This window comes from Mytilus edulis, chromosome 12 (assembly GCF_963676685.1).
Source record: "Mytilus edulis chromosome 12, xbMytEdul2.2, whole genome shotgun sequence".
Lineage (NCBI taxonomy): Eukaryota > Metazoa > Mollusca > Bivalvia > Mytilida > Mytilidae > Mytilus > Mytilus edulis.
Genome location: NC_092355.1, coordinates 41054348 through 41082193, shown reverse-complemented (window position 1 = coordinate 41082193; position 27846 = coordinate 41054348). Strand labels below are relative to the sequence as shown.

At 31.2% G+C, this 27846-nt stretch overlaps 1 protein-coding gene and 1 long non-coding RNA gene across 5 annotated transcripts in view; one reads left to right on the top strand and one right to left on the bottom strand.

Annotated features, from left to right (window-relative positions):
* Window positions 1–27846, bottom strand: part of LOC139498496 (PHD finger protein 14-like) — a 123239-nt gene that overhangs the window by 86708 nt on the left and 8685 nt on the right. Inside the window, exons 6-16 of one of the 4 annotated variants that reach the window (XM_071286901.1) lie at window positions 27673–27717; window positions 26119–26175; window positions 24108–24164; window positions 22050–22120; window positions 20145–20207; window positions 19096–19214; window positions 16211–16316; window positions 15689–15856; window positions 14185–14270; window positions 13703–13824; window positions 11812–11968 (exon numbers count right to left, since the gene is read on the bottom strand). The exons of 1 other annotated variant lie outside the window; for it this stretch is intronic. In XM_071286901.1, coding sequence (XP_071143002.1) covers window positions 11904–11968; window positions 13703–13824; window positions 14185–14270; window positions 15689–15856; window positions 16211–16316; window positions 19096–19214; window positions 20145–20207; window positions 22050–22120; window positions 24108–24164; window positions 26119–26175; window positions 27673–27717 — 959 coding nt within the window. In that variant the 3' untranslated portion in view covers window positions 11812–11903. Of the gene's footprint in view, window positions 1–11811; window positions 11969–13702; window positions 13825–14184; window positions 14271–15688; window positions 15857–16210; window positions 16317–19095; window positions 19215–20144; window positions 20208–22049; window positions 22121–24107; window positions 24165–26118; window positions 26176–27672; window positions 27718–27846 lie in introns of those variants that run through there. 2 more of the 4 variants (XM_071286902.1, XM_071286904.1) reach the window with 2 other exon arrangements.
* On the top strand, window positions 211–2217 carry LOC139498498 (uncharacterized). Its single transcript, XR_011657948.1, has 2 exons — window positions 211–340; window positions 1674–2217. It is a non-coding gene; the product is annotated as an uncharacterized lncRNA (long non-coding RNA).

The following is a 27846-nucleotide window of genomic DNA, read 5'->3' as shown; positions in this document are numbered from 1 at the left end:
AGAAAAGGGAAAGAAACTATTACAATGTCTATTACTAATGACTAACTACCACAAAACCAAATAAACATAATATACTACAGGATACACAATGACACACTTTTGTCGATTAATATACTCAACGTGATGGATAAGCCGGTATATACATGTTTATATAAAAACCACAAATATTTTACATTACTTTGTTTTATTGACATATTGTGTTTTAATCATTGCAAATGTAATAACACTAACCTTAAAATAATTGAAATGAATTTGTATACAGTTATTTTGAAATAAAAAAAAAATAATGTTTATTGTGCCTTTTCATTTGTAGTTTGTGTAGATGCACCGGACGACTTAAGTAAGTGCTCTTAATATCAATAGAAAATACTCGTTCGAACGGAAAAGCAAACAAAGCAAAGTAATATATTGTCTTTAACAATTCATTGTAACGACATTAAGTGAATCTTCAAAGAACAAAATTAAGTTTAAAACTTGATAAAGCTGGACTAATATTTGTTTAAATCAAGACGTACAAAAAATATACATGTCGAATTTAGTGAAAGCTCAGTATAGCTCTATTCTTAGAATTAAAGATATAACAAAAATACAATGGATAAATATATATAGCAGAGCTGTTACAAAGAAAGAAGTATACATGAAAGCATATACAAATCATTAGATGTAGTCATGTTTAACAATTGCAAGTAACGAAGGATAAACATTGTTTATGTTTCTATTTAGTCTTTATTCAAAACATCCTGTCAACTTATATAACGGTATTGCATATGTTTTCTCGGATCTTTTTTTACGTCTTTATACTCAAATTTTATTACATTCTAGAAATGACAAATTTTGTTTAGAAGAGTTCTAATTGGCTTATACCTAGCTTTCTTAAAGGGCTTACCAAATTAAACATGGTATTGAATTTGATTGATCAAAATACTTTATCTGTGTTGTTGCATTAGATAACCAATATGGGTGATACTCATAAGTTATTTGTTTTAATATAATAACGTCAGTAAGGACCAGAATCTAAAATGCATATACGGCATTTGTGAGAAAACAAATGGTTTGAACGCGTTGAATTATTTTTTGATAATCTCAATCTTTGAAAGGGTTATAAATAATTAATTTGATAGTTCTGACACGCCTTTGTGCATGACTTTTGAAATATAAATGCTGTTCCGTTTAGACTACTGTTCTGGTTAATACATAAAGCCGGCTTTCAACTTTCATATTTGATGTTTAAAATAGTATGTTGAACGTCAATTCATATTTCAACGAGCCTCTTGCCTTTGTTCGTCTTGTATTATTTCTAATTTTAGTTTCTTGAGTACAATTTGGAGTTTAGTATGGCGTTCATATCACTGAACTAGTATATATATTTGTTTAGGGGCCAGCTGAAGGACACCTCCGGGTGCGGGAATTTCTCGCTGCATTAAAGACCTGTTGGTGACCTTCTGCTGTTGTCTGCTTTATGGTCGGGTTGTTGTTTCTTTGACACATTCCCCATTTTCATTCTCAATTTTATTAAACATAAATTTTTGCAAAAAGTTTGTAAACAGGAAGTACTGCAACCAGCATGCTTAAAACCTTTTATAGTTTTGTTGTATCAATTTTGCATACAAAATAACAAAAATATTTTCAGAATAAACTTTTATTTAGACTATTTTTATCTTTTTTTCTTACAGATCGATGAAATTTATCAAAGTAGTTTAAAAGAAGCAACGCAACAAAACCTGCATATGTTTCCAATATGTAATCAACATTTGTACAATATTGTTTTGTATTAATGTATTAACTAGAAAATTTGAAATTTCAATGATTAGAAACTTTCAGTTGATGTAGTTTTTTAATGTATGATCAATATGAGAGTTGTTTTCCGCTAGTTCTGTTTGTTGAGAACGTTTACGTTGTCAGATTTTACGGTCTTTGCCTATTTTAATTTACGGTATTTTTGTTATACTATATTGTTCACGTTTTAAGATAAAATACTACCTGAATGTTTTTATGTTAACTAGTTTGATCAAAATGTAGATGTATCATTTAAATATGAAGTATGATTTTAAACACCGTTACGTTCTTTTTTTCAATATTACTTATTGAAATCGCGGGCATTAAGATCGTTGTTGAAAATCTTTGTAAACTGGTGTCAAGTAAGGATAATTTTTGGTAAAAGATTCTGACTGGCGAATTTCAAGAAAAGTATCAAAAGTCACAGGTACTTGGGACAGTTACAAAAAAAATTTTACCTTTCGCCTTTTTTCAAAAACTTTCTTTTTTTTTTTTTATTAATTTCTATTTTTATTTCCGTTTTTCTGTAGACTGTATGCTACGAACATACACTATAAATAAAGTGTACTTTATATACCAGACACAAGTTGTTTCCTTTTTCCTTTTTCCTTTTTCGATATTCAGATTTTGAAAAATATTACAAGTCCAAACAAAAAAAAATTTTCCCTCAAAATTTTTTTTTTCCCTCAAAATTTGTTTTCTCAAATTTTTTTTTCACATTTTTTTCCTCAATTTTTTTTTTCCTCAAAACGTTTTTCCTCAATTTTTTTTTCGTTTTCTATTTCCTTATTCGATTTTCATTTCCTTATTCGGTTTCTTTTTCCTTATTCGATTTTCAATTCCTTATTCGGTTTCTATTTCCTTATTTGATTTTCATTTCCTTGTTTGGCTTCTATTTCCCTATTCGATTTTCATTTCCTTATTCGGTTTCTTTTTCCTTATTCGATTTTCATTTCCTTGTACGGTTTCTATTTCCTCATTGGGTTTTTATTTTATTTTTTAATACTAGATTTTCATTTCCTTATTCGGTTTCTATTTCCTTATTCAGTTTCTATTTCCTTATTCTGTTTCTATTTCCTTTTTCAATTTTGATTTCCTTATTCGGTTTCTATTTCCTTTTTCGGTTTCTATTTCCTTATTCGATTTTCATTTCCTTATTCTGTTTGGGAGAAAAACGTTTCGTAGTGCCGGAACACTACCGCTACCATGCAGCCGTTTTTTATACTCTTTTTCAATTTCATGTGTGCAAAACAATAAACAAGGGTTCGTTTCGTGTTATTTTCAGTATTTTTTTTAAAACTTAATATTGAGTTGATATCAACTACGACACAATTTTTCCTCTAAACTAAACTCATCAAAATGTCCACTAAGTAGCACGAGACTGAGTTGTTTCTTCGTATGTAAAGTACTGTCTAATCTTTATCGTTAAAACATGGTTCTCCAATTCAGAAAAAAATGAGATCTTTCTAGTATACAATGAAAAACGAACTGGAAAGTCTATATGAGGCATCAAAATGATATAACAGTGGCGGATCCAGAAGGGGTGTTCCGGGGGTTGGAACCCCCTTTTTTCGGCCGATCAATGCATTTGAATGGGGACATATAGTTGGAACCCCACCCTTTTATCCTGCTTTGGGACCCCCCCCCCTTTTTTATCCTAGGTTGGGACCCCCCTTTTAAAATGGCTAGATCCGCCCCTGTATAAGATGTGCATTTAGAAGCTGTTTCGTAAGAACAAATGTCCCCTATGAAACAATACCTGGTAGATTATGAAATGCCACCGTATTCCCGATTTTGGTATTACATGCCCCTTTTTTTTACTCCTTTTACAAAAGCGACAAATAACAACCTCAGTAGACAGGTCAATAATTTTCTATATATAGATCGGAATTCCTTCTAGTTATTAAGACTCTGATTAATATCGGTTAAGAACATTTTTTCCGGAACTTTATATAAATAAAAAGAAAAGGATATAGATAGCAATTATCGTTATTAAGTGATGAAAACATCGGGTTACTCAAGGAAATATGACTTATAGTGGAGAAGGCATTTAGTTTTGCCAGCCTTGTCCGTGTGTATATCCGTACGTCAAGAAATTAGTTCTTTTATCTTGAGTTTGCCTCAACAAAATGTTATGAAACTTATACACAATCCGTATAACAACAAAATACAGATCATATTTGAATTTTGGTGGCGTCATTTATACCATTCTATCGTTATTTGCCGTAACAAATAAAAAAAAATACTAAATTTTTTGTTTCCGTTTTCTTATCTAAGTTTGCCCGACACCAAAATCAAGACATATATATATACACAATAAATTTGAAGCAAAGAAACAGCGTCTTTGTTGCTGTTCTTCATCTTGACAAAATACAGTCAGATCTTTCACACAGAGAAATCATTCTCGTCTCAATGAAAGTTGAAAGACAGCCCCTAGCACCGGTTTGAGCAGAATTGTTTGTTAAAGTCAATATCGCCACAGTTGTACGTGGCATAGAAGACACACATATGCGAGGCAATATGAACAATTTAATATGAACAGCTGGCAAAGAAAGGCTTACAAATCTGTCATAGATTGCCCGACAATTTCACTTATACATTAATATAAAACGAGACATATTTAAAGTGAAATAAAGGGTAGGTTACTAGAAGTTGTATATATATATATAATCCCTTAAAAATTAAGTCTTAGGTGGTATGTATATATGATTTACCATGCAAGTGTGTTCCGTCCTGCCTGTCGGTTTGTTCATAGATCTGGAAATTACTAGTATACTACATTATGTCACTAGGTGGTCTTTTTACCGAGCACAGAAAAAAAATCCATCATACATGTCATTTTTACCGCGTTGAAGTACGTCCATTATTCATTTTTCATTATTCAAAATTTAATAATGAATAATTAAATAGTTCACTATTCACTATTCAATGTTAAGTAATGAATGATGAAATAGTTTAGGTTTCATTATTCAAGTTGGAGCGGTGAATAGTGAAATAAAAATTAAAAAAAAATAACTGACACTGTAGCTAAATTCCGTATTTCTAAATTCGTCATTTTAGTGTTATCAAACGAACATTCAAATTATTATAAAAAACACTCTGTAATTTCATTTATTTATTTAGTTTCGGAGAATAGACTAATAGCTTGTTCTTTTCTATTTTTAAAACAAATTCCATGTATGGAACCTGAATACCAAAACATATATATCAAAATTAAAATACTCTACGTTGTCTTTTTCGCTAGACCTTTGCTATTCTTCATCCTCTGATTGAAGATATAACAAGTTGATTGTGCAGCAATGACCATTAAAGGGGTTACGGAGGACCTAAATGCAAAAACATGCGTGAAAATTAAGAAATAGCCAATTTTGAATAATGAAATGGACGGAAATTTTGAATAATTAAATGGACGGAAATTTTGAATAATTAAATGGACTGTTGTGACCCTTTAGCCCGTTATTACAAATAAACCTTATACCTCATTCTAAAGGTTATTGAGAGAGGAACAAAAGGTATATAGGATTTTCTTATCCCAGGCATAGATTACCTTAGCCGTATTTGGCACAACTTTTTGGAATTTTGGATCCTCAATGCTCTTCAACTTTGTACTTGTTTGGCTTTATAAATATTTTGATATGAGCGTCACTGATGAGTCTTATGTAGACGAAACGCGCGTCTGGCGTACTAAATTATAATCCTGGTACCTCTGATAACTATTTACACCACTGGGTCGATGCCACTGCTGGTGGAAGTTTCGTCCCCGAGGGTATCACCAGCCCAGTAGTCAACACTTCGGTGTTGACATGAATATCAATAATGTGGTCATTTTAATAAATTTCCTGTTACAAAACTTTGAATTTTACGAAAAATTTAGGATTTTCTTATCCCAGGCATAGATTACCTTAGCCGTATTTGGCACAACTTTTTTGGAATTTTGGATCCTCAATGCTCTTCAACTTTGTACTTGTTTGGCTTTATAAATATTTTGATATGAGCGTCACTGATGAGTCTTATGTAGACGAAACGCGCGTCTGGCGTACTAAATTATAATCCTGGTACCTCTGATAACTATATAGTCAATTTTTTCCGCTACGCTTATTAGAGGAGTACCGACGGACTTAATATCGAAATACGCGTGAACATTGAGAAATAGCTCATTTTGAATAATGAAACGGACTGCTGCAACCCGTCAACTCCTAATTACGGAAAAAAATTTACAACAAATTAAAGCTTATTGATAGAGAAATACACTGAGAATAAACGATATGTGCCGCAATGACCATTAGAGGGGTTACGGAGGACCTAAATGCAAAAGTACGCGTGAAAATTAAGAAATAGCCAATTTTGAATAATGAAATTGATATTTTGAATAATGAAATGGACTGCTGTGACCCTTCAGCCCGTTATAACAGATAAACCTTAGCTTTTACCTTACTCGAAAGATTATTAAGAGAGGAACAAAAAGTATATAGTCAATATATTCTGCAACGCATATAAGAGGAGTACCAACGGACTAAAATGTCGAAATACGCGTGAACATTGAGAAATAGCTTAATTTTAATAATGGAATAGACTGCTGCAACCCGTCAACTCCTAATTAAGGAAAAACTTATACACCAAATCAAAGCTTATTGATAGAATACACTTCGAATAAACAATATGTGCCGCAATCACCATTAGAGGGGCTACGGAGGATCTAAATGCCAAAACGCGCGGGAAAATTAAGAAATAGCCAATTTTGAATAATGAAATGGAAATTTAGAATAATGAAATGGAAATTTGGAATAATGAAATGGAAATTTTGAATAATGAAATGGAAATTTGGAATAATGAAATGGAAATCTTGAATAATGGAATGGACTGCTGTGACCCTTCAGCCCGTAATTACAGAAATACTTTATACCTCATTCGAAAGCGTATTAAGAGAGGAACAAAAGGTATATAGTCAATATGTCCCGCAACGTATATTAGAAGAGTACCGACGGACTTAAATATCGAAATACGCATGAACTTTGAGAAATGGCTTATTTTGAATGATTGAACGGACTGCTTTAACCAATCAGCTCATAATTATGGAAAACATTATACACCAAATTAAAGCCTATTAGCAGCCGCTCAAAATAGCAGCAACTTTTTTCCAGCAGCTAATTTTGTGTCTAAAAACCAAAACTGACTGCATGAGACTCAAAAGTTCCAAAAATCGCTATATCTTAGTTAAATATAATTTATCAGTGGAATTCGGCAATTTCACTGCTTGTACTGATTTTAAATGCATTTCATTCCGTTTTCAATATGCATGGATAGTCAGCAGCCGATTCGTTATTCGATTATTGATATTCAATTTTCAATATTCAACCTGCTGCAAGCAGTTGGTTCAATATTCAAATTTAGTTAAAAATCATAAAAATAATAAAAATGATTACATTAAAAGCATGATCTTCATAATTAAGAAGAGTGAAAAGATACGCCTGAAATCGTTTTATGACCCCTTCAAGCTGTCGTGAATTCTCGTTGACCTCGAATGATAAACCTTTATATAAGTTGAATATTTGTCTTCATGTAATATAGAATTTTATCAATAAAAACGTGATCAAAGATTCATCAAAGATGTAATTTAATATATGATATATAAATCAAAAACAAATACGGATCACCCCAGTGATATTTAGAAATATAGATAATATACAGTGAAAACCTACCGTAGACCGTTTAGTTGATGTCGAGACCCCCCGGTCTTTCAATGTCCAAAATTCGACGAAATAATAGACTCTGTAATATATAAAATTTATGCCAAATGGATGTAGATACAAACGTGATTAAAAAGGAACTTGGGTTCTGGGTATTGTGTTTATGTTAAAGGGCAACTCTGAACATATGTGGTGGCCAGTCGGGCCCGGATCTCAGAAAAAATATAAGTTGGTAGTAGCCTGGGTTAAGACCTTTGAAATGAGCTAGGTCCGGTTCAGAACTTTGACGTAAGGATATGCCGAGTAGTACCGAATGTGTGGTTAATACGGAAAATTATGTTAAGGGAAACATTTGAACCTCTGTGGTAGCCAGACAGGCCCGGACCCAAGAAAAATATTTGAGTGGGAAATAGCCTGGGTGAATGCCTTTGAAATGAGCTAAGTCTAGTTCGGAACTTTTCCGTAGGAATATGCTAAAAGAGTACTGAATGAGTGATCGGAATGGAAAATATGTAAATGGACAACTTGGAACATCTGTGGTGGCCAGACAGACCCGGATCGTCAATACCTTTGAAAGGGATTGAGACAAGCTATTTCCCACTTCAATATTTTTCTGGGATCCGGGAACGTCTGACCAGCATATTGAAATCGAAACCGAATAAGGAAATGAAGATCGAATAAGGAATAAGAAACCGAATAAGGAAATGAAAATCAATAAGGAAATAGAAACCAAAAAAGGAAATGAAAATTGAAAAAGGAAAAAGAAACCGAATAAGGAAATGAAAATCGAATAAGGAAATGAAAATCGAACTAGAAAATAGAAACCGAATGAGGAAAAAGAAACCGAATAAGGAAATGAAAATCGAATAAGTAAAAAGAAACCGAATAAGGAAATCAAACTCTTATAAGGAAATAGAAACCGAATGAGGAAAAAGAAACAGAATAAGAAAATGAAAATCGAATAAGGAAAAAGAAACCGATTAAGGAAATGAAAATAGAATCAGGAAATAGAAAACGAGTAAGGGAACGAAAACAAAATTTCTGGAAAAACATTTTTGTGAAAAAAATTTGATGGAAAAAAAAAAAAAAAAATTCTTCAAAATTTCAATATCGAAAAAGGAAAAAGGAAACTGAATAAGGATATGAAAATCGAATAAGGAAATAGAAACCGAATAAGGAAATGAAAATCGAAAAAGGAAAAAGAAACCGAATAAGGAAAATGAAATTGAATAAGGAAATAGAAACCGAATAAGGAAATGAAAATCGAATAAGGAAAAAGAAACCGAATAAGGAAATGAAAATCGAATATGGAAATAGAAAACGAATAAGAAAAAGAAAAAAATATTTGAGGAAAACATTTTTTTTATGAAAAAAAATTTTGTGAAAAAAATTTGCGAAAAAACATTTTGAGGGAAAAAAAATTTGAGGAAAAAAAATTTTGTGAAAAAAATTAAGAAGGAAAAAAAATCAGTTTGGACTTGTAATATTTTTCAAAATTTGAATATCGAAAAAGGAAAAAGGAAACTGAATAAGATAATGAAAATCGAATAAGGAGATAGAAACCGAAAAAGGAAATGAAAATCGAAAGTCGAAAAAGGAAATGAAAATCGGAAAAGGAAATGAAAATCGAATAAGGAAATGAAAATCGAATAAGGAAATAGAAACTGAATAAGGAAATGAAAATCGAATATGGAAATAGAAAAAAAATAAGGAAACGAAAAAAAAAATGTGGAAAAAAAAAATTTGAGAAAAAAATTTTGTAAAAAAATTTTGAGGAAAAAAAAATTCAGTTTGGACTTGAAACATTTTTCAAAATTTGAATATCGAAAAAGGAAAAAGGAAATAGAAAACAACTTGTGTCTGGTACTTTCTATTTAAAGTCAAATACAAATTTACTATCCACAGTGGTCGCTGATATATTATAAAGACTGTCTTAATATATCAGTAACCGCCGTGAATTTTAAAATTGGAATTAAGGAAATAGCAAATACACTTTATCTAAAGTCTATATGTATGTTCATAGTATACAGAAAAAATGCAACAACAATTGTCCCGTCTCCAAGTACTTATGTCGATTAAAAGCTCATTAGAGCGTATGTTATGTCCTTGTTGATACACTATGCTTACTCTAAATAAAGCTGATTTATGAATCTATATTTATTATAATAAAATAATGTATAATTTAAAACAGTCCTTGATGGAAGTCTTGTTTTTGACTTAAAAAGAGGACGGAAATAATATCTAGACGCCTTAATTTTCAGTTTCGTCCCTAAATATCCCAAACGGAATAAGCATAAGCGAGAATACCAAATACGACTATGCATGGAACCGATATATGACACAGAAGCATGATGATTAATTTCATCAGGAAGGATGAGAAGCAACAAACAAAATGAGGTCTTCTCGTTCAATGAAATAGATACGATAACTAAAATCCATATTCTGAGGGTAGAATAGATATGATAATAAAGCTTGCCTTTTTTAGTATCTATTTATATGTTTTCTATTTATTTGTTATGTTACAATCAGTGAATGCATGTAAGAAAAACGTTTTTGAAATGACGAACCGAGTATAATGTTAATGGTCATAAAAATATTGAACGTAAATTTCCAAAACATTTTTACAGCACTGGGTCGATACCTATATTCCACACTTTGTCGTTAACGCAGGGTTTAAAAATGCAAAAGAATATGTCATTCAGATATTTATGTGTAATATGTGATACAATTTCCATCAAGATTGTGGAACCATACTATTTGTTTGTGGTATGCAAGTCCGATAATGCATATCTAACGGGTTTTCTTTTCTTATAACACTATTTAGGGAACCAAAAACTGCACAAAGAAAGAGTTCCCTACTACCGGTCAATCTTTTGACCAATCTTGACAGCTTTCGGTTCAATTTCACATAGGTCACTTATTTCAGTTATTTCTTGTCGTAAAACACACAATATGATTTTTAAATGCAGTATTAGGTAACTGTGAACGAGGACAAATTCCATATTTTTTCTATAATACATTTTGATAATTCAATATGCAAATTTGCAGGACATCGTATGTTCCTTCATGATCTAAAACATGTAAAGAATGGGCGATTGAGATGCGAAAATATCAAGGGAATATTCAAACTCATAAGTCGTTCAAACACTGACAAGGTCACGGCAAACCATGAAAAACATCCAAAGAAAAACATCAAAATAAAAACCGTAACATATATGAGTGAAATAAATTACGACATGATAAAAAAAAAAAGTTGGTTGAATGAGATAATAAACAAACAAGGCAGCCTCCTACTTCACCGTAACATTTCACAGGACAGAAAATCTGAGTGAAAGGGTTTTGGAATCAGTAGTATATAAATGTGTATGTTGATTTTCTAATCAACGATTGTTAAAGATAGAATCATGACCAAACAGGTCTAGATAAAACAGAATGAACATTCTATGTTAACTTTTCCTTAATGTGTTGAAACCAGTTTTTACATGATTAAATACTCAAGAAATGTACAGATAAAATGAATATGGTAAACCATGACAACCCGTTATTAAATGAATGAAAATGTAAGCAGAAAAATATTAAATAGTTATAAAACAATTTTCAACAATAGAAAAAAAATGTGATTTGAAGAACATTGTGAACAAAGATTTTAAAAATGACAAAATGTTGTCTCTATTCATTCGGATGTCTTGCGCGTCTAGATTTGTTCGATGTTATTGTTTTCTTATTATTACAAAAGTTATGAAATCTAATCCGAAAAATGTATTTCTTTCACTTTTATTTTTTTCTAATCTGATCTTTCAAAAATGAAGACCCCATAAATTATGTACACCCTTTTCTTCATGTCAACTTGAAATATTGAATTCAAACCCTTACTCTAACAGGTGCCTTTAAGATGAATAAATACTCCATCATCCGAAAAGGAAAATGAACAGAATGCAATATTTCAATATATAAATATGAAATTATAAAATATTCTTTAAAGCTCGTTTTCTCGTTTAACGCTCACTTTGTTATTGTAAGTTCATATTTTTTAAGTTGAAAAGACTTTAAAATTGGATTATTGTATATCTTCTATTCTTGCAAAATGTTGACTCTGAATAACCTAAATAGAACTATAGATTGCAATCTAAAATGTGTTAATGTATTCAATACCTTCTTCTTAAATCATATCGAAGTGTAAACAATCATATTTTGTATGTGTACCCAAAACCAATTTCTCAAAAATGTCTCACCTGCTGCCGTTTTATAAATTATAATCCTGGTACCTTTGAAAACTATTATAAGTAACAGATATCTAGACTACTGTTTGTCAGTTCGTGTTCATGTGATTAATTAACATACAAAATAATTGCGATGTTATTTTTAGTATTCAAGTAAAAAATAAATAAAATATCCAAGATAATGTTATACATAATTATGTTATATACAATGTGTAGATAGTCAATAGGATAATTTCAGTTTTTTCGTTCCTTGGATTGTCCTCCAGCTTATACCATTATTCGCACCTGTAAAGAGATATAAAATGGTTCACTATTGTGAAATGTTTGAATTATTTCGATAACTTTGTTCTTGCTGCTTAAATAAATAAAGCAATGGTAATCTTTCAGGTGATGAATATATATATAACAGAACAAATAAGACAGAATAACTTCATAAAATGAATCTGAACCTGAATTTAACTAGATTGCCACTCTGGACTAGTTTTAAATTGTCTGCCCACAATATAATTGTTCTCTGAGACCGGAAGTAAAATTTATACTCAATCTTCTTCCATACCAACCAATCTTTGCGCTTATTACTCAATGTTGTCTTAGAAGCAAGTCATAATAGTTTTAGTCTCTTTGATAGAATTTAGCCTTTACAAAAGTCGAAATATAACAACCTTAATACTGAGGCACGACATTGTGAAACCATCGAGGCAACCCATAGTGAAACCATTGAGGCAAAACATTGTGAAACCACTGAAGCGTATCAAATCAAAAAGTAATAATCTTTGAAATTTGGTTTTAAAGTATGCAAATATAGTTGTACGATACGAAGCATCATTTGACTCTTGAATTTGCCAAAAACCCAAAGTATGTTGATTAACTTTGTATAAAGTGACACCTTACATTTGCGTATTCACTGATTGTATCGTTAAATGAAAAGGGACATATAGTCAGAACACTTCAGTGCATAAATGTCAGATTTCGCCATGAATATATCTACATAGTTGCATAATGCCTTTACATTCATAGTTTTCAACAAAATGATATATGATCCACAGCCTTACTCCTAAAGATATTTTACCCTCATATACATATTTTTATATGACATCTGTTAGAAACATACTGTTTTAGGTAAGATTCAGGGTCATGGCAATGTATCAAAAATAAAATATGTTAGCATTTTTTTTCAGGAGTCATTCATTGAATAAAGGACGTTCCCAAGCAGTGAAGCAAATATGTAAGACAAATTTCAATATCTGAGAGACTTATGTATTTGATAAATCTATAATACTGTTTTTACTTTCGAACTCAAAGGCTTCTTCTGTAAATCCATAAATTATTTTTCTATGTAGTGTATATATTACATGAATGATTCCAGAATTTAGCTAAATTTGCACTTCTATTGTACTTGGTTATGATTTCGCTACGGATTAAAACAAGTTTTTTTAATGTAAAAAGATCCATATTGCATAAATACACATTCTGCAAGAACAATTTTGACCCTTGCATGTAAAAATTGTTTTCTTAAACAAATTAAATTTTGCCGAAATAGGTGAAAGCTCGGATTTTCATCTTCAAAGCGTTTTTTTTATGATGGATACATTATTACTAATTTTCCTTAACAAAAGCCGATTAAGAGCATACCCTTTTGTATATTGTGCAGTTGTATATATTTAGTGTATGCTGTTGTTTTTTGTTTTTTGTGTCTTTGTGTTCATGTTACCTTGACACATCTCATGTATATCTCAAATAAGATTTGATTAAAATTAAAATATATCATTAAACTTGCAAAAAGTAAAATCACGAAAATACTGAACTCCGAGACTAATTCAAAACGGAAAGTCCCTAATCAAATTGCAAATTCAACCGATAAAACATATCAAACGAATAGACAACAACTGTCATATTCCTTACTTTAATAGTACAGGCATTTTCAAACATAGAAAATGGTACAAGCCTCTTTAGTTGAAATCCTAGTTTTAAACGTATGACATTATAAATTATAAGTTTATACTTAAAAAGGTTAATTACCTTCTAAATGTGGCATTGATGCTATAGCCTGTTCCTCATCAGTTAATACTTCTCTTGCGCCTGTCGAGGAATCTGGCTTACTTTCTCTCGTTGAGGTAATTGCTTGATTCATTATCTCTTTTCTAAACGACAAAATAGAAAACCATAAGTAAATATTTCATGAAATGCAAATAAATATACTAGCAGTAAAAAAATGTAATACTATTCTTATATATTACAACAGACTACTTTGAGTTAAAATTGCCTTAAAAACATCTTAGTTTTCTTTTTATCTTTGGCAGAAGATTGTAGCAACTATTAGATCTCGGAGATTAATTCTTTCAGTAAATTCAAAGCATTAACTCCCTCTAGCTAAGTACTCCCTCAGGCAAAGTTGGATTCAGCTATTAATTTTATGACTTTTTCGTTTTTTTAGCACATCAACTGTTTCCATTTTTTTACATCCTTTTCTTTCAACTATTGGCCTTTATTAATGTCCTTACCTCTTTGGTCTATTTTGTGCACTATAGTCTCTTCGGCGTTTTTTCTTCAGAGTTTTACCTTGATTGCTATGCGTTTTACAGTAAGCCTGAAAATATAAGCAAAAACAGCATATAAAATGTCTTTCGAAATCTAGGTCTTATTGGTTTGAAAATGATTATATTTGTCTAGTTATCAGTTTGCTATTCGGTGAAGGTACTGTAGATCTGTATTCTACAAATATTAAAACTCAAACTGATCGTAAGTTTCTAGTATGCTGTTTTTTTCAAATTATACTTAAATTTTATAGCTTTATATGTATGCACAGGTAACCAAATACATTATGAGCTTTCGACAAAAAATGACCAAGTAAATAGAATACCAAAATTCAACTAATGAACTGGTTTTTGCTAGCTAAACTAACCCACGTGTATGAGGTTTATTTTTTTAATAGCTACGTTGTATTGATATAAGAAGGTGTGAAAATAAAAATAACTTTAAATAAGCATTCAGCAGCCGAAGTGCTATTCTTTTTATTCACGTTCACCAATAACGCTCAAACCAAAATAATGCAAATCACAAGGAAAACGTTAACTACTGACAAGGTTCATGACTTATGACAGACACATGAAAATGTGGCAAATTAAATTTGAATTTCTACAACCACAGCGTTCAAACCCTGATTAGTTTAATAAAAACTTCCATAATAATCTATACAATAATAACAAGTAAAGGACATGCACTTAGTTTCGAAAGTAACGGCATAACAGATCACAAAAACACAAAATATATAACAAAGGACACATTATTACAGAATGCCTGCGGGTATAGTACTAAGAAACAACCTTTAAAAAATATTGCATGGGTGCTTGCATTAAATATGTTTTGACCATGCACAGATTGGCCCTTTATGTTAAATAGTTTACCATGAGAGAAGTTATATTGAAGTAAGAAAATATACTTTCAACAAATTTTATCTTTTTTTTTAAATAGATACCTGTTTATTCCAAACATTTCCTGTTTACAATTTGTTCAGTTGCCAAAGATGCAAACGGAGTATTCCCTTTTACATTTAAAACCAACTGTCCGGAAAGCAAGAGTCTGAACAAGTGCACTGTATTATCAGAAAAAATTACCTAGTTGTTTGTGTTTAAATGTTTTGACAACTTTCAATTTCACATTTCATGCATTTCCCCGTAAAATGGTTAAATTCTTACGTCATAGTTCATATTAAAATATAAATAAAAAATTAGTGAAAAATTATTCCACAGGATAAAACGTACTTCAATAATTGATTGCTTAATTGAATGGTGTTTAACACCACTTTTAGGACTATTGTGCTACTTCATGGCGGTCATTTTTTAATCGTCGGATGAATCCGGAGTGCCCGGAAAGATCCACAGATCTTCGCATACAACCTTCAAACGAGCGAAACCAAGATTTGATGTTAAGGGTGGGCCTCAGAATTAAGGGGGATGGAGGGGGGACCCGGCTTGCACGTCTGAACTTCTTTATTTTTTTCTTTACCTGAAACATGCGATCTGTGTTTTCTTCTGAAGGAAAATCATCCATTCTTAAACCATGTAAATATGCACATGTTACATGGAATGGTTTAGCACAATTCTTGACAGAACACTGGATACAAGCCCCATCTTTTATTTTACATAACGAACAAATAAGAGACCATCTCTCTTCCTGCAATGCATATACTATAAATAGAACTAAATATCATAGGAAAACTGATTTAAATATCCTGATTCAAACACTAGGTTTTTGTCTACAGATATATATTTATTTTTAATTTTACAATCGACCTTGGAAAATAAAGTCAAAGTTTAATAATTAATATTGATTATTCAAATAAATAAACAAGTTTTTGTTTTAAACTAGAACTTTTTAATAATGCCATTGGTTCTTTAAATAATCCTACATGTAACAACTGAAGTATTAACTAAAATATTATTAACAGATGTACAACAAAACAGCTTTATCAAATTAATAAAAAAAAAAAAAAATTTCAATTTAAGAATGAAGAAGAGACTAACTAACCGGAACTGTTTCTATGCCTACTATCGGTGCCATTTCCTTTGGGTTTCCTATTGTCACTTCAGGTATCCACCATGCACAACTAACATGAGCCCACTGTTTACCATCGCTAATAATTTAAGACATTTAAAAATAAAATAACCAGTCGAAAGCGCTCTTTTCATTTTGTGTAGATTGTGAGAATATTTATTTTTTAGTCTAAATAGGTAATTGGAAGTTTGAATACCGACCCATTTCTATGAAACCAGTGATTTGAAATGTTAGATATGTATAAAAATACAAATATAGTTTTATTGAAATTTTCTGTTATATTAAGAAATGTATCTCACTCGGATGTATCTCTAATTATTTGCTTAGGTTTCTTTGCATTATGGAATTAGAGTAAAAACAAATGCTTGGATACAAGGCTTTCTCTCTGATAAAACACAGTGCGTTGTCACAGAAGGGGAGAAGTCTGACTTCATAAATGTAGAGTCTGGAGTCCCAGAGGGATCTCTACTAGGACCAAGCATATTCCTCTTCTACTTCAATGACATGCCGGAAGATGTTTCATCAACAGTGAGGCTATTTGCAGATGACACCATTGCGTACCTCACTATATCATCAGAAAACAACATCCTTCAAGAAGATCTACAACAGCTAGCCACATGGGAAGAATGGATGATGCAGTTCCATCCTGACAAATGTTTTGTTCTGCCAATAACCAAAAAAGAAGGACCCCATACACAATAATTACATCCTTCATGGCCACAACTTAAAACATGTATCATCAGCCAAGTATCTAGGAGTCACCATGACATCTGATCTAAAGTGGGTTGCTCATATAAATAACATCTGTTAGAAAGCGAATAGGACAATAGGATTCATAAAACGAAATCTAAACATAGCTAACAGTGAGATCAAGGAAAAACCATATACAGCTTTAGTTAGACCAACGGTTGAATATGCGAGTTCAGTTTGGGATCATCACCTACCAAAAGACAAGCATAAACTAGACATGGTACAGCGTAGAGCAGCAAGTTTAGTAACAAACAGGTATCACAACACATCATCAGTTGAATCCATGCTTCACGAACTAAAATGGCCAACACTAGAGGAGAGGAGAAAGAATGCTAGACTAACCCTCTTATATAGAATCTCAAATGAGGAAGTAAAGGTTGATGCTGGCGACAAAATAATACCACCAGACAGATTATCAAGATATACGAATGCTCACTCTTTCCAAATACCATCATGCAAGACCAGTACCAGGAAGGAGTCCTTCTATCCACGTACAATAAGAGATTGGAACACCTTACCTGCCTCAGTGACCGCTGCAGAAAGTCTTGACTCGTGCAAGAACCTACTGCATGCATATTAAATTTCAAGTCCCATGTTTTTATTTTTATTTGCACCATGAATAAATGTTATGTACAGCACAAAATTTTTCATTTGTTTAAATTATTTTTTGGACTTGTTAAGTTTGCAAGCGCACACCAAACAGTGACAGGATAGTCAACCTAAAAACGGTGGTCACTAAGTGATAGAAGTAGAAATAGAAGTAGCACATTTATCTGTCTGTAGTAGTTTTTGGGTTTTTAAATACTTTGCTTCGATGTCAAAATGTGCAATGGGAGCTGTCTGATTGGAACCATTAACTTAAAAAGAAAGACATCATAAACATTGAATTGAAAATACTCAGAAGAAAAGAGAACGCGTACGGAGTAAGTTTCTGTTTTTCATGCTATCCCATCATATTATTCAGAATCTAGTGGCATTGGTTGGCAAGAAGAACATGAAAACACTTTTAATAATACCTATGGTACATTGAATTTTTTTGTTTACCTTTTCCGTCAACATGTTTAATCAATAAGATTCGTACTCTTATATGAACATATACTATATATCAAATTTAGACTCCAGTCTAACCAAAATAAATTCAGTCTCTCTCTCCGTAAACGATATCTCCTACTAACTAAGCATTCATAGAGCAGCGATTCCAAGTTAGATTCTTCAGTTAACATCCGGAAACCAAAGTTGATAGACGGACGGGTAAACTATGCTTCAACGTAGCGTTGGGTAAAAGTATTTAAACAGCAACGAGTCACAACACAAACACAAAAGATGATAAATTGGGTCTTCAGAAGTTCATAATGAAATAAACAGTATGTTAATAAAGAGGGACAAAAGATATCAGAGGGACAGTCAAACTCCAAGATAAGAATGTCACTGACAATACCTGTTTGTATACAGCGATGACTTAATGGACCAGTTTGTACATCAACTGTACGCTTGTGGTCTTTACAAAAATATAACCAAATGTATTCAACAACATTCCTAACACGATAAGGGTTAATTGTATTTGCTCATTTATGTTCTATTCTAAAAACTGAACATTAATAAATAAATTTGGTGTATTTACTGTCTTCTGATAGTTATAAGTATTAGTTTTATTTTCAATGTTGTCAATTTTTATGGCGACACGCCCACTCTGACGTTGTGTATTCATACACCAACATGTGTGTACGTTGTTATTGTTAATATAAATAATATAAAAAAGTTCTTTGCGCCTCTTTTTTTATAGAAATTTATTTATAATGAATGGCAATAATTTATTTTGAATTTATTGAACCATAAAATTAATTTTTGACTCTTCACATTGAATAATCAGCGAAAGCCATTCATTAATTACACTTACACCTTTTGAATCAATCCTACAGGTATTTCGGAAAATATCGAAAGTCCTGTGTTGATTTTTTTAAATTTTAGCAGTCAGGATCAAAAGGTCAGTATGGGAAAAACACAATGCAAAGTCTTTCAATTCTTAGGTTCCCATATGTATAGAAAATATATCTTTTGATTATGTAATAAATGAAAGATTTTTCATATTCCAAAATGAAACTGTTTACCTTGTCATTTTCATTGCGCCGTCATTGTGTGGACACAACGCACACTTCGGTTTGACTCCTGCGACACATGTTTTGCAAAACCAGTCCCCCTCAGGAATAACTTGGACCCCATAACATGCCTTCAAAATAATGGTATCCTTTGTTTATCATGTAATAAATCAAAGTAACACAGCAATTTGCATGAAAATATTTGTACAGATAGCAAAATACAAAATAATACGCTTATATTCAATGAAAATCTTGTAAACTTTCATGAAAATACAACACAAAACGCTTATATTCAATAAAATTTGGCAAACTTTAATGAAAGTATATAGAATGATAAAATTTCTATTTTTTAAAGAGAATATTAAACTCTGACTGTTTAAAATTAAGAAGAATATATTGAACATTAAACCATATTCACAATCTCAGAACTTTAAACATTGACAATTAATTTGTCAATTTGATTTTGCATTAGTGGCATCTATTAGCAATAGAAACTTGAAAGATCCAAGAACATTTCCCGAGATTAAGAATTCGTAATTTTGCAACGTTTCTGTTTTGAATGAGTACTATTAACAAACAAATATGAAAAAAATTGTTTTATTGAAAGATTTCTGAAAATATTGATGATATACATAAATTTAAATAAATTCTTAATCCTAAAACAAAACAGGACGCCCTATTCGAAAAGTCACTTCGACTGAGTGCATGGAATCCTTTAAAATATATATTTAAATATTTATAAATATCTAACATAAATATGCATAATTGTATGATCTATTTGCATTTATTTCATTTGTGAGCCCAAGTTTGTTTTTAAGCAACAGGCACATTTTTGTGTAAAAATGATTTTCATAAGTAATGTATATATACTGGTAGTTAGTACTAAGTAAGAAGTTATACATTGTATGTGTACATTTTTTCCTTTTTGTAGGTAACAGTTAGTAAACAGGGCTTTACTCTAGGACCTTTCAATTTCAGATAACAATGTCAAGAACGTTAACAGATACAGATTGATATAAAAGACATATGATCATGCGACTTAAAACTTATACGTTACATACTTGGTGTACACATAAATTACAACCGTCGCAAAATATCATTTCGTTATTTTCTTCTTCTATGATCTGAAAGATAATAAAAATTATATTGTGGCAAAAAACATATAGCAGTTTATTTCTAGTTTTTATTGTTCTATAAAGTAATCTCTCAAAAATCTTAAGTTCAAATGGTTGCATTTTAAACAATAATCAATAAACACATGGTTAATTTCAAAGGGAATACGATTTGAAAACTAGAATTGAGAAAGTAAGTGACGAAATTGCCACAAAATGGAAGTTACCGGTAGTATTTTATTCAAGATTTTCATAAAGGAGTAGGTCTGGTAAGGACCAATTTTGGCCTCAAATTTCAGGTTCATCTGACAAAAGATTTTGACCACTTTTTAAACACTTAAGTGTCTATTTCATTTGAATCAATTAGTTTTTGTGAAAGGTTTTCACTGATTTTCTCATTAAAAACGATCTGATTCAAGCTCAAATATGAAAAATCTACCAAATATGCCAAAAAATGTCACTTTTCTGATGATTTTTGACAAAAATGAAAGTGGCCGCAGCCGTGTTCATCATCAACCTTTATATATGTTATGTAGTATCATCAAATACAACTTACATTTTAATATTAAGGATGAACACGAACGCGGCCATTTTCGTTTTACACGAAAACCGTCTAAAATTTAACTAAAATGCTAGAATAGTGAAGATTTCAGTCATTTAGCATGACTTAATGGTGCTAGTACCCGATATATGTGCACTGTATTGTCAAAAACAGGCCATATTTAAATAGCAGAAGCATTCTACTGTCCAATAAATAACTAAAAGTTAACATTTTAACAATTTTGTAAAACTGCTATATTTTTGGGCCAAAAAGGGGTCTTACCGGACCTACTCCTTTAATTTTAGTTCGAAGTTATATATTTAAGTTATCCAACAGAAACCAGTGCTTCGGTATTGACACATGTCCAAATAACGGATTTTTATAGCAACGGATTAATGCAGACGCTGATCCAGCCGTTCTAAAAGGGATTGAAACACATTTAAGTCATATTAACAAGTTTGATCTATCTAAAAAGTTATGGACTGCTTCGCCCTATCCTTATTTATGGTAATATGTGTGCACGTGGTTGTTGATTTAGTATTGGAAATGGCGTATTTATATTGGTTGATATCCAATAGATTTACTTTAAGAGTGTGCATTAAACACCTATGCTTTTAAAAAAGTTAAATTACAAATAGACTCTTGAGGTGTGCCTCTCTGGAGGTGTGCTTAGATTGTCAGAAGTTAAAAAATACAGATAATGCATTTTTGTAAATTGTATATGAACATTGTGTATCAAAGTAAACCGTGTATTATCGAATTAACAAAGCAAATAAACACGTATTACTAATTGATATTTCAATATTGAATGTATCTGTGAAATACATGCATAATAACAAGAATATGAATTAATGACAGTTTATCGGAACTGAAATACACATACTTAATTTTCCGGCATTTGATGTCTTATCCTCAGACAAAAAAAAGTCTGTAATTCTTTATCTCATGTAAGCCAATAGCTGTTGCTGTAACTCAGTCGCATCATAATGCAACCAACTAAAAACTATATGTGATAAGTAATTAATTCAAGATGACGAGTATATCGACTGAAACTAATAGCTCCGCACCTTGAAGCGAGGCATAAGTGTTGAAGGCCGTACTTTAAACTCTAATTGTTTACTTTTGCTGTCTAATTGGTACTCATAGCACATCTTCTTTTTAAAATAACCCTTTAAAAATGGGTATCATCTGTAAATCTTGTTCCATGAGGGTACTTTTATCTCTTATATGACGATAGATTTTACAAAATAGTATTTTTGATGCATACAAGACCTGTTAAAGCATGATAATTTCGAGAATAAAAATATCCTTACATTTTTGCAAACATCACATACTGCATTATCATCAACCTCTTTCTCATTTGGTATTTCCTGAACTTCTAGACCTAGAGTTAGACAGAAGTATCAGTAATAAATGATTTGTTATAGTTATTTTGTACGAAAGCGGATACGTATGTTGTGTACAACTTTACATCATTATTTAGATTTTGCAGTACCTCTAACCTATATTAAATATATAAGTTGCTAATTATTCTATATTTTATGTTATCTATGTTTTTTCATTTGATTTATACAATCAAATTAAAACTACAGGTACATACATTATTTGCAATTTTAATATCGATATTTGAAATATTGCCTATTTGCATTTTTAAAACAAGTGAAACTGCGAGCTACTACTCACTGATGATACCCCCGCCGCAAGTGGATAATATTAATAGTGTAAAAATATGCAAGTGTTCGGTAAACAGGAAGTTGTCGAGTGATGAATCTGAAAACGCATCACACAGTAAAGCTGACTTATATAAATCCTGAAACCAAATTTCAGAAATCCTTGTATTGTAGTTCCTGAGAAAAATGTGACGAAAATTATCAACTTGGCTATCATGTGTAAAATCATACAAGTGTTCGGTAAACAGGAAGTTGTCGAGTGATGAATCTGAAAACGCATCACACGGTAAAGCTGACTTATATAAATCCTGAAACCAAATTTCAGAAATCCTTGTATTGTAGTTCCTGAGAAAAATGTGACGAAAATTTTCAATTTGGCTATCATGTGTAAAATCATACAAGTGTTCGGTAAACAGGAAGTTGTCAAGTGATGAATCTGAAAACGCATCACACGGTATGGCTGACATATATAAATGTTGATACCAAATCACAGAAAGGGTGGATGTGTAGTTCCTGAGAAAAATGTGACGAAAGTTTTGTGGGACGGACTGACTGAAGGATGGACTGATGGACGGACGTAAAAATATGCAAGTGTTCGGTAAACAGGAAGTTGTCGAGTGATGAATCTGAAAACGCATCACATAGTAAAGCTGACTTATATAAATCCTGAAACCAAATTACAGAAATCCTTGTATTGTAGTTCCTGAGAAAAATATGACGAAAATTTTCAACTTGGCTATCATGTGTAAAATGATACAAGTGTTCGGTTAACAGGAAGTTGTCGAGTGATGAATCTGAAAACGCATCACATAGTAAAGCTGACTTATATAAATCCTGAAACCAAATTTCAGAAATCCTTGTATTGTAGTTCCTGAGAAAAATATGACGAAAATTTTCAACTTGGCTATCATGTGTAAAATGATACAAGTGTTCGGTAAACAGGAAGTTGTCGAGTGATGAATCTGAAAACGCATCACACGGTAAAGCTGACTTATATAAATCCTGAAACCAAATTTCAGAAATCCTTGTATTGTAGTTCCTGAGAAAAATGTGACGAAAATTTTCAATTTGGCTATCATGTGTAAAATCATACAAGTGTTCGGTTAACAGGAAGTTGTCAAGTGATGAATCTGAAAACGCATCACACGGTATGGCTGACATATATAAATGTTGATACCAAATTACAGAAAGGGTGGATGTGTAGTTCCTGAGAAAAATGTGACGAAAGTTTTGTGGGACGGACTGACTGACGGACGGACTGATGGACGGACTGATGGACGGACGGACTGACAGACAGAGGTAAAACAGTATACCCCCCCCCCCTTTTTAAAGCGGGGGTATAAAAAGGCTATGTTTTTTAAGAAAATATATTTCCATGAATAGATATCATAAGAATGATGTTTTGGTCAGAAACAACAAGGAAACTTTAGGGGTACAGAACCCTAACTCTTTGAAAATGAGCTGAACGTATTATTCAAATATAATTGATAAAAGAAATCAAGCTTCTTAATGACTAAAATTTATGTTTTTCAAACTGACATAATCTGATGAAATTATTTCTGTAAAATGTGTGGTTTACAATTCTTTTATCTGTTAATTTTTTTGTCAACAGGTCAAAGAGTAAGTTTTGTCAAAATTTTATGAAAATAAAACGAGCCCAATTTCAAGCCAAAGTGTTGGGTACCCTCTTAAGTTGCTTACCTCCAATTATATCGTCATTCTCTTCCTCCTCAAATCTTGCCTTCTTCTTTTGTTTTTCTTAAATAAAGCAATTTTTTCTTAATGGTTTATGACTTTCAACGATTTTATAGTAAGCTACAATTTATTATTTTTTAGTGTGTAAATTTATGGTTGCATTACTGGTGTCTAACTTTCAACATTTAATTTAAAAAAAAAAACATAAATTTCTTCGAACGTATAAAGAATATTCAGTTTAAAGTAATTGAAAAGCCATACACTTTGTTTAATCATGTTAATCGCAGATAATATATACAGTATGTATACTGTCTAATTGGTATAATTTGAAAAAAAACCCATAAAATTCTTCGAACGTATAAAGACTATTTAGTTAAAGTAATCTAAAAACCATACACATTGTTTTAATTGCAGAAAATATATACAGTATGTAAATATGCTGTCTAACTCGTTTTATTTGAATGTATATTCTTACTTAACAATCTTCAACCTGAACGATATCTCAAGCGCTATTTTCTTATAGTTTCATAATAGTGATCTGTATCCAAAATCATGATTAAACATTAGAGAAAACGGTTTCATGACAATTCGGTATTTTTTTTAATAAGGCACAAAACAATCAAATGTTTTGTATATGCTATTTGTCATATAAATCTTTTAATGTCTTATTTGTTTGTTCACGCAAATTTGTCAATATGAAGGAACTATAAACAACGGACATGCAAGTGGGAGGTTAAGCTAGCTATAAAACCAGGTTTGAACCATCGTTCTTTTTATGAAAATGTCAGGAATATGACGATCATTTTCCAGTGTCGTTCCCTTGGTTGATACAGTCCAGCGTTTTAATATGTCTTATGTCAAGTTTTATGGACTCCCTCCTTGCTCAATTCACCTTAGAATTCCATATTTTATTTTATTAAAGTATGCAACAAAAGATAGTGGAATACGTAGATATAAGATATGCGAGTTTGTTTTCATTCTAGTAGCACGTGAAATGTATCTTTTATCATCTTAAAGTATTTATATAAAGAGAGAGAAAAGTTATGACGAGGCAATATTGTTGTCGCCTTTTCTCGAACATACTGTAAACCAACTTATTTTCGCGAGCGATTTATTTTCGCGACTTTCGCGAGTAGAAAAATATCGCGAAAATAAATCGTCGCGAATATGTGAAACTATGTCTTATTTCTTACTTAACTACATCAAGTTTACTGGAGAATCGCGAATTTAAATCGCCGCGAAATAGACTTGAAAGGGCGAAACGCGAAATAAAGTATCCGCGAAAATAAGTTGGTTTACAGTAAGAATGGATTATGAATTTGTCAAAAATGTTTCGCAGATATGCAAGTGTTTGAAGATAAACAGTTCTGAAAAGTTTCAATAATTAAGAATGTATGTCTTGCATGTTTCATCTCTTTTTTTCATTACAAAATGCTTTTACTGTAGCTAAAACTGCTAAATATTTTATTCTAAACCTGTTTCATTTTTCCGATCTTTTTATTAACCTTTAGATTTCAGCATCATCATTCCCAACTCACCATCACTTTAATTTTTATAATACTCATATTTGAGTTTATCAACAAAAATATATATATTTTAATAAACCATTTCAGGTTAAATATGCTGTCTTATCTGTGTCGTCAAACGACTTTTTGTTTTTCTGAATTTAAATATTAAGCAGAATATATTTGTGTGCTAATATGTGTAATTTTATCTGTCTGTCTGGGTTTTTTTTCTTTTTTAGCCATAGCATTGTCAGTTTATTTTCGATCTATGAGCTTGACTGTTCTTCTGGTATCTTTCGCCCTAGGCCTCTTTCTAAATGATTTAAATTAATGTTTGTCAAACTGCCATAATCTGATGAAATTATTCCTTTGAATTGTGTCGTTCAAATTTCTTAATTTTTTAATATTTTTTGTCAACAGGTCAATGAAAATGTTCTGTCACAATTTAATGCAAATTAAACGAGCCAAATCTATTTTAGCCAAAGTGTTCGGTACTCTCTTCAGTTGTTTACCTCTAATTATATTGTCATCCTCTTCCTCCTCAAATCTTGACTTCTTCTGTTGTCTTTCTTAAATAAAGCATATTTTTTTCTTAATCGTAAAATAAATTTCAACAATTTTATAGTAAGCTACGGTTTATTATTTTTTTTGTGTAAATTTATGTTTGTATTTCTGGTGTTTGACTGTCAACATTTACATTGAAAAAACATAAAATTCTTCGAACTTATAAAGAATATCCAGTTAACGTAATTGAAAAACCACACACTTTGTATAAATTGCAGATAATATATACAGTATGTATGTTGTCTAACTCGTATAACTTGAAATGTATATTCTTACTTAACAATCTTCAACCTGAACGAAATCTCAAGTGCTATTATCTTACAGGTTCATTATAGTGACATATATCCAAAATCATGATTAAACATCAGAGAAAACGGTTTCATGATACTTCGATATTTGTCTGAATAAGGCATTAAACAATCAATTGTTTTGTATATGCTATTGGTCAAGTTAACCCATTTATGTTTGTTCTGGTTGGTCACACATATGTGTCAATATGGAAGAAATATAAACAATTGTCATACAAGTGAAAGGTTAAGCTAGCTATGAAGCAATGTTTGATCCATAGTTCTATTTATGAAAATATCAGGAATATGACAATCATTTTCCAGTGTCGTACCCTTGGTTGATATAGTCCAGCGTTTTGTTATGTCAAGTTTTATGGACTCCCTAATTTTTCAATTTACATTGGAATTCCGTATTTTTAGATAAAAAATAAAGGTGGTGGCATGTGTGTTTGTTTTCATTCTAGTGGCACGTATCTATAATCTGCATAAAGTGTATATATAAACAGAGACAAAAGGGTTGACGAGGCGACATTGCTGTCGCCTTTTCTCGAATATAAGAAAGGATTATGAATTTGTTAAAAATGTTTCACAGATATTGGAGATCAACAGTTCTAAAATGTTTCAATAAGAATGAATATATGTCTTGTGAATTCCATATTTGGTTTAATAGTACAAAATTATTTTACTGTAGCTAAATACCAGATATTTTGATCAATCAATAAATCTACAAATCATCATTCACAACTCAAGACCATTTTTATTTCATCATACTCATATTTGAATTGATAAAAAAATATATATATATTTAAATAAACGATACATGGTAAAATATGATTTCTTTTCTGTGTCGTCACAGTGATATTACAAATGACTTTTCTGAATTAAAATAAGCAGAATATATCTAACAATATTTGACCAGATTAATGCGCTAACCTTGTTTCTTTTTGAACAATATATGCAGATGATTATCAAGATATGTATTTACATGTGTTTTATACATTCCTTAAAAACTTAATTTACGTTCATAATATTTAAACATGTGTGTTTGCTGCATTTGTCATAAAATTCTCGAGTCGTATTCCTTCCAATTAAGTTGTGCATCCTATTCAATGAAGATTTTTCTTGTATCAAATAGGCACTTATCACGGTAAAACGAAATGAAAGCAAACAAAAGTTACCTAGCAATGATTTTATTTATAATGCAATAAAATATACCTTCATATGCATGTTCTTCTTGCTCTTCCATTGTGTCATATTCCCCTGTAATATTGATCCGTATTATATTCGTATTTCAGTTTTTTATGAACATTAACCATAATATGAATTAACAAAATAACAGAGAGAAAACAATTATGATATACCTGCATTATTTAATATCGAACAAAGGGA